General features: G+C 36.4%; 1 protein-coding gene across 3 annotated transcripts in view; it reads left to right on the top strand.

Annotated features, from left to right (window-relative positions):
* SERPINI1 (serpin family I member 1) overlaps positions 1 to 8,819 on the top strand; it is a 49,466-nt gene extending 40,647 nt beyond the window's left edge. For all 3 annotated transcript variants that reach the window (XM_085322285.1, XM_085322284.1, XM_085322283.1), the window contains exons 7-9: positions 5,359 to 5,445; positions 6,688 to 6,777; positions 8,521 to 8,819. In XM_085322285.1, coding sequence (XP_085178411.1) covers positions 5,359 to 5,445; positions 6,688 to 6,777; positions 8,521 to 8,597 — 254 coding nt within the window. In that variant the 3' untranslated portion in view covers positions 8,598 to 8,819. The remainder of the gene's footprint in view (positions 1 to 5,358; positions 5,446 to 6,687; positions 6,778 to 8,520) is intronic.
* The last annotated feature ends 3,967 nt before the right edge of the window (positions 8,820 to 12,786 follow it).

Raw genomic sequence — 12,786 nt, 5'->3', positions numbered from 1 at the left:
AAAAAAAACATGAGAAATACTTCCAGTTTCTCTGTCACCCTAAAGGAAAATAAGGTGTATGGTAACTTGAGGTCTATATACTGAAAAAATATAAGTGAAAAAACTGTCCAAATCAACAGAAAACACCCAGGGGAAACTGAACCACAAATGGAGTGTTTGGTTCTCCATTTATRTAAAGTAGAAGCCTAAATATCAGTGAGTAATTCTAAAGTCAGGAGGTTAGTAGAAGATTGGAACTTGTTTCAATCCATGTGATTAAATGGTTTGTTTAAGGYTTTATATTTTTTTATAATTGTACCACACAATCAAAATACAATACTGCATAAGTAAATTAACTCCTGTACTACTTAAAGATTAACTTATTTACAGGGTAACACAGAGCAGTGCATAGAGAGAATTTTTGTTTCATTATAACATTCTCACCTTTGATTTAAATAAAGAACGTGTGCCAGCAGGGGATGAAAAGGTCTTTCATAGTTTTGTTAAGGATAAGAAAATATTTTTGAACTGATAGATCTGATAAAACCTGACTGTTCATGCTATAGAGACAAAATTTTAAGTAATTAAAGTACAAAAGATTATTTACCATTTCAAAATTTCACAGTGTAAACGGGGAAGGGGAAAGAAAAAAACCTGAAGACAAATTGTGAAAGCTAGCTTTTGAAAATGTATTTATGGCATGTCAGGTAATGAGAGATTAAAGCCAGATGTTTTTACGTGCTTCATTGTCTACCCTTTGGAAAATCTGGCAATCCATGAAACCTTTAAAATACTTATATATATCCAGGAAGAAACTTTTTTTCAAATATTTGCATTCAATTTAGGAAGATACAAATTGGAAGAGAAAACAGAAGGAGATTTTTTGAGAATTCTGTTATATTTAAAAATATTCTCTTCCCACTTTCCTGTTGCTGTTGCYTTTGGATTATTGTCAAGGAAAACCTGCTGTAATCCTGTAATGAGATCCAGACACAGATTGTTGGCTTCAGTGAAATTCTATGGGGGTTTAGTAGATATGAAGCAAATTGCAGGATTACAGGTTTATTCTTCAGTATTCAGATTTTTATACTTTTGCATTCAATTTGTAAAATGGAAGAGAGTGAGTTTTACCTCTGGAATATCTGGATTGTGAGTAACCAAAGAGAAAGTACTAATCCAGAGATACATCTTTAGATGCAGCTAGCTTGTGGAAATTAAGTTGTCAGTTAACTCAAGTGCGTGGAGACACTGAGGGAATATTCCTATTTGCCTGGCTAGTTGCAGGTATTCTATCTCTCACTTTAAGGGAAAAAAAAAACCAAAAAAAAACAAAAAAAAAACCAAAAAAAACCCTTGGCTTGATTTGTGGATCCTTATTCCATTAGGTGTTCAAAATAATCAAACCTAAAACTTAGGAAGAAACAAATCTTGAAACAGCTTCTGGTAAAAAAAAACCAAAAAAAACCCTTGGCTTGATTTGTGGATCCTTATTCCATTAGGTGTTCAAAATAATCAAACCTAAAACTTAGGAAGAAACAAATCTTGAAACAGCTTCTGGTATTTGGGATTTTAGATTTACGTATTGTGTAAACTTGCAGCTTGAGTATTTTGATACCACTTGAGACTTGCCCTCGGGCAAGTTTGAATCTCCTTTACTAAAACTCTCCTTTTCTGTCAAAAGATTATAGTATTTCTTAGTATTGTGTAATGTCTTAAATGGCAACTGCTTTTAATCTCAAGGTGACCTACATTTTGGTGAGTAATGAAGTAATCTTAATGACTGACTTTCACAATGTAAGGTAATTGGAAGAGGACCATCACAGTAAAGACTTCTTAGAAGTCTTGACTGAGGTAGGTACAATTTTTCTGGGACAACTTAAGCCAGAAAAATCAATAAATYTGCACACTTCTTAACTGAGACTTGCTGAGCAACCAGTTGGCAGCTCTGAGTGGGAGTTTACAAATACATGGAGTGTAGTGACAAATGAAATGTGATGCTAACAGTCATGTACATTAAAAGTAAACCTCAGATCACTCCTACACATTAATGGGTATCTAGGCTAGGGTCTTGCAGAAGGCTTAAATTCTGATGACAAATCTCTGTGGGGCTTTTCTGGAATGATAGCAATCAAATCTTTTTGGCTGCTATGAAAATTCAGATTTGTAGAAGCTAATTGAGAAGAATGACATGATAGCAGATGCTCAGGTAAGCCCCACCTTATGCATGGTGAAAGGCATAAGGGAAAGACAGAAGTGACAAGAGTTTGTGGATAGGTTTGAAATACTGCCATTAGTCCTGACTTGACAGTCTCAAAATAGAACAAAAGGAAAAGGGTACCTGAACAGCAGGTAACAACATCTCTACACATAAAGAGATTCATTCACTTTGGGGAAAGATAATGAAGAGGRATGCGGTAGTGACAACATAAAGTGAATAGTCTAGAGAAAATAAACTAGGATGTGGATTGCTTGCTTCACTATCCAAAGACGAAGATATCCAATGAAGCTGAAAGGYGACAGATTGAAACCAAATAGAAAGTACCTCTCTATGATGGAAAATTCACCCACAGWGCTCTTTGGATATTGTTTGAGATCATGAGATTGTCTAGGTTTTAAATAACAGATTYGGTATTTCAGAGCAATGAAAACTATATGTACTACATTGAATAAAGCCCTTCTGTGTATTCTGTGGGTTATAAACTTTCTTCAGGGCATAAGGCATTTTCTGGGTGAGGGGATTTTTTCTGTTGTGGGTAACTTGCATGCTAGTTGTCATCTGTAAGATTTTTTTTTTTTTGTGTGCCTTATTCTGAAATGACAATAATACTATGGCTGGAGCAGTGTGCTAGGTTAGTTTGGACATAGTGGTCTCACAGAATCAGCAAGGTTGGAAGGGACCTCCGTAGATCATCTAGTCCAACCCCCCTGCTCAGCAGGGTCACTTCGAGCATGTTAGAGTTGCATCCAGCTGGGCCTTGAAGATCTCCAGAGAAGGAGACTCCACAGCCTCTCTGGGCAACCTGGTCCAGTGCTCTGTCACTCTCACAGGGAACAAATTCCCCCTCACGGTCAGACGGAGCTTCCAGTGCTTCAATTTCTGCCCATTGCCACTTCCTGTATTCTTGTTCACTTAACAATATATTGTTTTTTACACTCAGATTCTGAATACATTTACAACTAAGCATGCTATTAGAGCATTATAACRGATGGTAAATGTTAGTAATGTTTGTGTTAGCAGAAATAGAAGCTCCTTCTCAGACTCTCACGTGGAGACCAATCTTGTTAGGTTCTAAGAATTTTGACCAAAAAATACTGCTATGCAGAAACATTCAGCATGAAAATGTAGAGTATTACTGTAAATATCAGGTCACAGAAGAAGGCTTAAGTAGCATAATAAATGTGATTGAAACTTATAGTTAGGCTGAGTGGGCATCTGTCTGCTATTAAATATTTATTAAGATTTAAGATAATACAAAACTAAAATAATACAAAACAATACAAATACAAATAGATAATACATTTTTTTTCTTTAAAAGATGCAAAATTCTTGTTTTCTCTTGGCCTTTGTGAGAGTTAGCTCAAATACTTAAACTTTGAAATGATCTCAAGCAATGATAGCGAAATACAGCTACCTAGAAGAAGTCTGTGGAACTGACCAACAAGCTGAGCAGGAATCCTGTTAACTGACATTTTAAAAGGCAACACAAGCATTACATGAGATGTACAAAGCAGGAATTATTTATAAGTGTATCTGGATCTGTTACCCTTTTTTTGCCTGAGGTATATATCCATTATCACTTTTATAAATGTTCTTGCACATTTGATGTTTGTGGGTTTTTTWAAAAAAATACCTTTTTGGAATACTTGAGTCTTACTACATTCATAAGATCTAAATTAGAGGATGACTGTACTGTACACTTGATTTTAGTGTGTGTTTAACTTGAGGGTTTTTTAACAGATAATGCCTGAGGTGATGTTAGTATTTTAAAGTAACCAGATTGTTTTCAGGTGGTCTTTCTATTAAGGATACAAAAGCTGTTGGAACTGTGCTTACTCTACAAGGTAAGCATATGCAGCAGGGCCTGTGTTTTAAAATAATATGACTGGAGACTTTAATCCCAGCTTTCAAGATAACTTTTCTGGAGGCTTGTAACTGAAGCCTAGCACTTGTAAAATATATGGCAATCTAGTATGTCTTACTGCACACAGTCCCATAGGGAATGACTTGAGGTTTTTCTTGGTGAGATTTAAGTTAAGCAGATAAACTCTATGAGGTTTAGTTCAGTTTTGAAGCATATGTGTAGTGATAGTGAGACCTACTGGAGAGGCACATTATAACCTGTTTTCTCCTGTATCATGGTTTGCATTAGTATTAGAACTGCTAGCCGTAGTTGTAASAGCCAAACGAAATGGTAGCAGTTAGAATAGTCCCAAGCTTTCCCTTCTTACTCAGCCTTCAGCTAGAGTTTTCRTGCTGTGTTGTTTTTTGAGGGTCAGAAATGCAAAACGGTATAGTTACCTTACTGGGGCTGTTGRATCACGCTTTCATGGTTGCATAGCTTCACGTTCAGAAAGATTTTATTTCTTAACTACCAGTTGTGCTCTGCCATTATTGTGGATTTCAGAGAGGTACAATATCTGTAGTTTATCTAATCTTTGGTGTATCTAATTCATGGTGTGACTAATGAAATTTCATCTAATTGATTAAATAATGTTACTGSTTCTTGTAAGGTGCTGACCATTCTGATATGTCAGATCACTTGGTCAGTAAAGAAAAGCAGTAAAACATCTAAAGACTTGAGTAGGAATAGACATGAACCTGAATTAAAATACTGAGAAGGAATGATAAGACTGAGAAAAATCAGTCCTGCGGTGTGTTTTGTTGCAATAAATATTTATGTTCAACTTATTTTATATAAAATGGCGAGTGCAAAGAAAATACCTTCTTTTTCCCCCAAGGGAAAAATATTTCTGGGGGGAAAAAATATAGAAACAAGTAAAATTCTTCCTGTTAATAAGCATTTATTGTATAGTGTCATTCTTTTTTTCCCCCAAACTCTTGAATTTAAATTCTTTGGTGCAAGAATTGTCTTTCACTGTTTATGCTGAGTCTGGTACACAGGATGTCCAGGTAGCACAATGCTATTATAATACTAATAGCATAGGAGGGTGCTACAAATATAAGCAAAGCAAATGGAGCTACTACTTTCTGCCCTTCATGGGCAGAAAACATTTTCATGTAACCCCTATGCACAAAGCTTTTATCTGCCTCTGCTTGGTACAGAAAGTGGATAGTAGTGCTGGGTTTTTTGTGGTGGTGTATTTTTAAATATTTCATTCTTACTGTTGAGCTACTTAACATTTCCTTTTCCTCTCTAGATAACAAAGAGCTTTACCTTGGAAAGGCGTTTCACAAGGCATTCCTAGAAGTTAATGAGGAAGGATCAGAAGCTGCTGCTGCCTCAGGTAGCTGACTGAAAAGCAGAACTAAATCAAATGTCTGGTTAATTAATATTTTAAAGCTGAYTTGATGTAAAGCTAGGAAAGCTGAGTAGCATGTAGCATGAAGACAAAGCACAGCTAGTTTACTGCTTTTCCAAAGAGAATTTTGGAAAGTGAAACTGTTCACATTTTCATAATGTGGTATGTTTCACAAAGCATTTTGAGAATCCTATGGAAAAGCACCTCTTATTTCCAAGGTTCAGATGAGTACAAACTGCAGTTTACACTTTCTTTGTGGAACTTAAGCATTGGTAATTTGGGGTGATAATCTGCTAATTGAGACAATCTGCTTTAGCTCCAGAATAGCTGGAAGAAGCTGAGAGTTTTTGCTGTTGCATTTTAATAAGCTCCTACACAGAGATGTAAGGTGGGATATAATAAAGGTTAGTTTGACAGTATTAATGCTACAAGGCCAGATGGTTGATTACTTGGTTTTCACATGTTCTTCCTGAAAATAAGTTAYATTAATTGCCAGTAGGGATTATTAGGTGATTACTAATTGTACCAGTCTTTAAGGAAAGGAAAAGTGTTTCCATCATCATAAATACCAGTAACTGTTGGAATGTAATGTTATGGGCAGAGAGAACTGACATGCATGAGTTCGTGTTGACAGTTCAGTAAAAATGTTAAAATGACACATTGGGGAGTAGCAACGGCCTGGACAAATCCATGCATCTCCAAATGAAATAAAAATAATGAAGAGACAAATTCTACATGACTGCTAGTTAGTTTTACCCTCAACCTCTTCATTATTTAAGGACTCAGTGAATCTAAAAGCTGCAAGATCAGCCTGTTTAGGTATTGCTTACTCTAGTTATTAGAAGTTACTTCTTACTATCAAATGCATCCTTAGAGCTCAATAAAACAGGTCATCATATATCTGACATAATGCACTTTCTAAAGTGAGCAGGCATCATAACTACCCTTAAGGTTCTGCATYTTATAATTTGTAATCTGCTCCCTCAGTGTTGGAAATCAAATTGTGATGCTCTGTTAATCATTCTCAAAGCATAAATAGGCATGCAATTACATTGTAGGTCCCTTTTGTTTTCAGTTAGGTTGTTCGTGGTACTTCTTGGTGATGCTCGGTGCTGGAGTGAGGGGCTTCAGTGTCTGAGCTTCACAGGTATTTCCTGTGAAGAACAGGAGAATGTGAAAAAGATGCAGTGATGTTTAACAAGTTGCCTATGTTCTTTTTTCCTTTAGGAATGATTGCTATTAGTAGAATGGCAGTGCTGTATCCCCAAGTTATAGTTGATCATCCTTTTTTCTTTTTGATCAGAAACAGAAGAACAGGTGAGATTTTATGATACTCTTCTACGTCTTTCACTTTCCGTCATCAGAGATGTGCAAGAGAACTGCGTGTTTTGATTAGTGAACTGTTTTTGTAGTATGAGTTTTCCTTGATCTGTCTTGAAATGCCTAGTATTATGACTGACGCTTTTCAAAAAATCTGTCCCCTTAACATTTCACCAAGACRCACACCCAAATCTTCCATTGTCCTGGAAAATACTTGTAATTTTTTGATTAAAAATCCAGAGGAGGAAGAATTCACTGATAAGGTGGTGTTTTCCTTCAAAGAGCAGTGTTACTCTCCTGAATAACCATAATCATTGAGCTAGGCTGTGGTTAGACTAGCAAGATGTTTGCAGTGCCAAATGATTTACATAATGGACAGCTAACACAGCTCTGAATAACTCTGTGTGTTGAAGTCTTCTGTGGCAGGCAAGGGATGAGAACAGCACTCACTAGCAAAATGGGCAATAATTAAATAAATCTTCGGTTTCATATTTGTAATTTGTCTTTCCTAATGATATGGATGTGACTGGATGACAAACAGAACATTACTACACAGCCATTTAAGAGATTATTCAATGGATCTGTGTGTTCTGGTATTTTATCTGTTTTAGAAGCAAATATCGATAGTTGGCAGGTGGTTTACTGCATGAGATGCCCATCATAAGTATCAGTGTTTATTAAACCATTTAGATGGCAGTAATGCTTACATTCTAACTGGGCTGGGTGCCTTGTGTGCAAGGTGTGGTCATACAAATGCTTACAGTCTGTTGTGACTGTTGCCCCTAATGACAGACTGAAATTTGAGAAGACTTGCTATTGTAGTCATGTAGTTAAGCAAAAATACAGGTGGAGTCAGTTGTTTCCCCTGCTCAGATCCCCTATATCCTTTCCAAAAAACAAAGTTTTAAAGTGGAAGAGAGTGGAAGTTAGTAGCCTTGGGGCAATACTTAATGTTTCACAGGCATTGTTGTTGCATTTATAGCCAACARCTAAATTTAAAGCCAGAAGATGCATTACTAACTTAGAAACCTAAGGTTAGAAATCTTTTGAAAAGATGTATGTAAATCTGATTTTATTCTAAGTGGTCATGATTATTCAGGTTAAGTAAGTGCATGGAAAATGTGAGCTSTAAATATTGATTAAATAACTCAGGGGAGCAGTATTTCTTGCTATGGATTGCATGTTTCAGTGTGAAGTAAATCTGTGAACCAAGTTCTGTATCAAATAATGATTGTATGGTAGCTTCTGTGGCTCGCTGTTAATTGTGAGGCACATTGACCCAACAGCTCAGGGATGTGAGGGTATGGAGTGATCAAGAAATTATTTTGAATAGGTATGTGCACCTTTGGAAACCTCCAACCTAGAAGCTGACACTAACTTAACTGCTTACTTGACAGCAGTGGCAGTGTTTTCACAGGCCTTTATCAGAGCCACTGAAATGAAAGTGACCCTTTATTTTGATTTCTAGAGGGCTTTGAATCAAGCCCTTAGAATAAGCTAAGAGGCACTTTCATGTAGAGGATTTCATTGTTCTCATCTATATTGTACCTGTTCTCTGTCTCTCTCTCTCTCTCTCTCTTCTCCCCCCCCCCATACACATGTACACCCACACCCCTGTGTTCCTATAAAAGCTGTGCACCATACATTCTAGGTTTTAATATTGTTATTCATCTTATAACCTCAACTTTTTCTTTTGGTTTTGACTTCTTCCCTTTCCCTGACCCTTTTCTTTTGCTGCAGGTACTGTCTTATTCATGGGAAGGGTAATGCACCCTGAAGCAATGAATGCAAGTGGCCATGACTTTGAAGAACTTTAACTACTACCAGCTACCAAAAAGAAATAAGCACATGAAGCTTGAAGTTAATATATTTAAGGTTTGCTGTGTTTTTCCCCAAGATACTGTTTAAAAGCCTTTCAGGATTAACTGTGGTTTAAATTGCAAGTCAGTTTCTGGAGGAATGTTTACAGTATTAAAATAATGGTCTGTTTCTGTAATTGTGATTGCTGTGTCCTTAAAATAAAATTGTATACATGTCAACAGCTGTTTCTTGTTCTAGTGAATTGTAAAGCAAAAAAATCTTGCAAATCCATAACTCCTAAATTTCTTACAGTCCAAAGGCTGACTTGATCAATAAGACAGAAGCAGAATGTATACAGCTCTGAATAATGGAAATAGTAAACCTACATGATAGCTTAGAGTTGGATGAAGAATTATATCTGGAAAATGTAATTTTGTTCTGTTCTTATAGTAAACAGACTGCAGTATGGTGTTCCATCAAAGTTAATGGAAGAAATTAAGCTTAGTGGATTTTATTCTGTAAGTTAACTGTGGTAGGGTTTTTTGTGAATCTTTCACATGTGATTCTAAAATACTGCTTTTATGAATGCTTCTGCATGTGAACCTGCAATTCACCTTCCGTAAGTGTTGATGCCAATAAAATTTGATCGCATGAATATTTAAGACTAGTCAGTGTAGAATAGCTATATATATATGGCTGAAATTAATTGAAATGGTCACATTTATATGGACATATTTTCTCCTCAGAATAGTTATTCTACTTTGTTAACTCAAACTTTGCAATATCTCACTTTGGTGATCTAGAATGACCTTTCTTATAAAACCGTAATTTCAAATGTTGAAAAATGTTCGGTTCATAAATAAATGTCTAATAGAACGTAATCCTTTTTGTTCCCTAACTTCTTAAGAATAARCTGATAGATGAGAGAATGACACACACCACAAGTAAACATTAGCAAGGAAATTAGTTGTCATTCCTGTTTGCAGGAGGGAAGAGAAATACTAGTTATCACCACAAAGACACATAATTATTTCTTCCCTCTTTGTGTAAAACATGAAATAAACAGAAGTTACTAAAAGGTAAAAGAATAGGAGAAAAGAGGGGAGGAGCTTCTTTGAAACAGATCATAAATACAATCTTTTTGGTAATAGGTGGGTTTCTTCTCAGTCGACAGGAGTTTTGTCTTTTGAATTCTGTGGGAACAAATGCATACTGGCTGAGCTTTAGCTTTACTTAAGAGTTCTTCTGAAGTGTTCACTTCAGACCAACATAGATACTGCTCGTGAAGTTACTCATGCAAGGAGAATTTCCARAATTGAACACACTGTTTATTTTATATGTACTTTTGGTGCAGATCATGCAAATCAAACCTACAGAAAGCAATGGATGCCTTCTCTTGGAAGGCTGGTTCTCCCTCTGAGAAGGGGCACCTGAGCATGTTTAGCTTTGCCTCCTTGAATTGTTTCATTCTGTTGCACAGAGGAAACAAAGATCCTTGATGCTTAACTGTTGTTGCTTATTACCCTTGATGTGTAAATTTCTGGACTTACAGATTTTTATATTTAACTTAGACAAAAGTTGTAAACTTTTTTAGCTCTGTGTAAGGAAAATCTTATATTTGAGAGAAAGAAGGGGAATGCTTATAAGAAGGAGTAGAGGTTAGCTTTACTAATGCCTAGAACTAGCTCCGGTGCAAATGGAAAGCTCCTATGACATGAWTGGAGTTATGCAATGGCTGGTTGGTTCTTCATATTTAAATAAATTATGAATATGCTCTGATGTTTGTAAATGTGATCCATATGCTAAGCATCTCTTGTGCCTCAAACTTTGAGGAGCCTGAAAATAGGTAAGATGTTTAAGCTATTACATTTCTTTAGGCAAATTTTCAAGGTGATTACTCTGAGCTTGAAAGAGACAGGAGAAAGCAGGTGACAACTTGATGATCTTTATTCTTAGTCAAGTGAAAGTTCTTCCTGACCAGTTTTGTTTTCCTTGCGTTAATCTGTTGCAGTGTAGATGCTTCTTACTAAGGGAAAGACTTTGAAGATAGACTTGAACTAAAGCTATGGAATTATGGAGAGACAACTGCCAGTCAACAATATTTGTAGAGGATGTCAGGCAAGTGTATAGACTTCCCTACCAGTTATACTGAACATAGGTATTAAGTGGAATGATGCAGAATCTCATATTCCAAGTCTGATTCTGTGAGAATTGCCTCAATGGGCATTTAGGGAAACTAGTAGAAACAAGAGCAGAGAGTAATTGTCTCATCTGATGCTCAAAATAGCCAGTTCATATTTCTTAAATCTAGAATTATTAAATTTTCAGCAACATGAATTACTACCAAATTATGCAAAGATGTTAGCTGTCAATCAGAATAAGGGCTGGCCTCAGACAGTACTGTCTTCAATAGCAATAATCTTAAGTATTGTTGTCAATTTATATATAGAAATGTACACACACAGCTACTATTTCATTGTGTATTTTAATCTACATTTTGTATAGTGATCTTATCAAAGATGCTGCTTCTTCAGGACAAAAGCAAAATACTTTCGTCTTTTTTTTTTTGGTAATAGGAACTTGTGAATTGTTTCACATGGTAGTTTAGGCGTATAATTATTAAAAATTGTTTTGTATTTGGGGAAGGGCAAGGATTATCAGAAAACAAAATACTGAAACTTCCATAGTTGTGCTGTGTAAGTGACCCATAATGTGACAGAGGGTACTGAGGTCTTTCTCTGGTTCAGATGGAGTTTAACAGGAGGTACAATTCCCTAATGCTGTCATCTTCTGTCCTCCTTATGTGTTCCTACCAGAGTCTAGCTGGGAATACTTTCCAGGGCTGCAGTTGGAGAGAGTACTTTCCCCACTAATCCTTTTAGTGGCAGCTCACTAGGAGTTCTGCTTGATTGCTTCAGGCTAGCTGGTCCCTTGTACAGTCACTGAGTTTATCATACATGAAAGCATCTGTTGTGAGTGAAAACACCTCTGGAAAACAGGTGTTAAATTTCTGCAGGACATACACATTCTTGAAGTGAGAACAATCAGTTGGAGGAGGCTTTAAATTTACCCTTCATCCCCACTCAGTCAAGCTTTGTGGCTTTCAAAATTTAAGAGCTGAGAGTATTTATAATGATGCTCCATTGATAAAGATTCCTATACTTTTCCTGTAAGGTTTCCCAAGAAGTTTCCAGTTACTTCATTTGGCTGCAGGCTTACAGACTATTTCCTGTAACAAAGTTGTTGCAAATATTGATAGTAATCATTTGGAGGGGGGAGGGGGAGAGAGACAATGTTGTTTTTCCCCCTCCAACCCCCCAAAATTAATAGCTGCTTTATCTGGATTCCAGTCTGTTTGATACCAACAAGCAGTGTATACCTTACTCACTGCTTCCTCCCCTTATTTGTTCAGACATGTTTGTGTATAACCTTCATTTGCATTTTTTTCTTTTATTTCAGTGCAAATGAAGCAGAACTTGTAACTATAGTGATTTCAAACTCTTTCATACATAAAGTGGAGACCAGAATTCAGCAAATTCAACATGCAAAAGCAAGTGTTTGGGCTAAAAGGTTTATAAAAATAGTTTTATACTAACTCAGAAGCTGACTGCTTGTGGTAGCAGCAGATTCAAGCTGATGTAGCAGAACATTTTTAAGTTACTAGAGAGGAGGAAGAACTGAGAGTAAGATGATAAAGAGATACCAGTTTTCATTCAGCCTTCAAGTTTTATTTTCCATTACAGTTGCCCGCTGCCCTAAAAAACCTCCCCAAACCCTGAGGACTGGGCATTTTCCCAGAATTCTTCAATTGGCTTTTTTCATCTATTTTCTTAGAGTTGGCCATGGTCCATGGCACATGGTCACTGCTGAAGATACGCAGAAGTCTCTTCACCTTGAGAGAACAGGAAGAAAAATGGGATGTACTCTGAAGTGAGCAGAATAATCTAACTCATTGTAAACATGCAGCAATAGACAGGGTGAACATATTTAGGTTAGCAAATACGTGTCACTCGTCTACTATTCTGACTGAGCGCTGTAGTAGGGAAAATGTTAATTCAGGAATTGTCTTTATGTGTCAGGAATACTTGACAARAATGTGCTCCTTTGGATACAATAATGATAATGCTCAGAGGAATGTGTTGGAACTCATATGCAGGTGCCAGGCTCTGTTTATTTGTTATTATCTTCTGATATAAGGAGGTAGCT

Source organism: Rhea americana, unplaced genomic scaffold (assembly GCF_003343005.1).
Source record: "Rhea americana isolate MKP2758 unplaced genomic scaffold, rheAme1 scaffold_76, whole genome shotgun sequence".
Taxonomy (NCBI): Eukaryota; Metazoa; Chordata; class Aves; order Rheiformes; family Rheidae; genus Rhea; species Rhea americana.
Note: the sequence above shows the minus strand (reverse complement) of the source record. Positions and strands in the feature narration are given on the sequence as shown.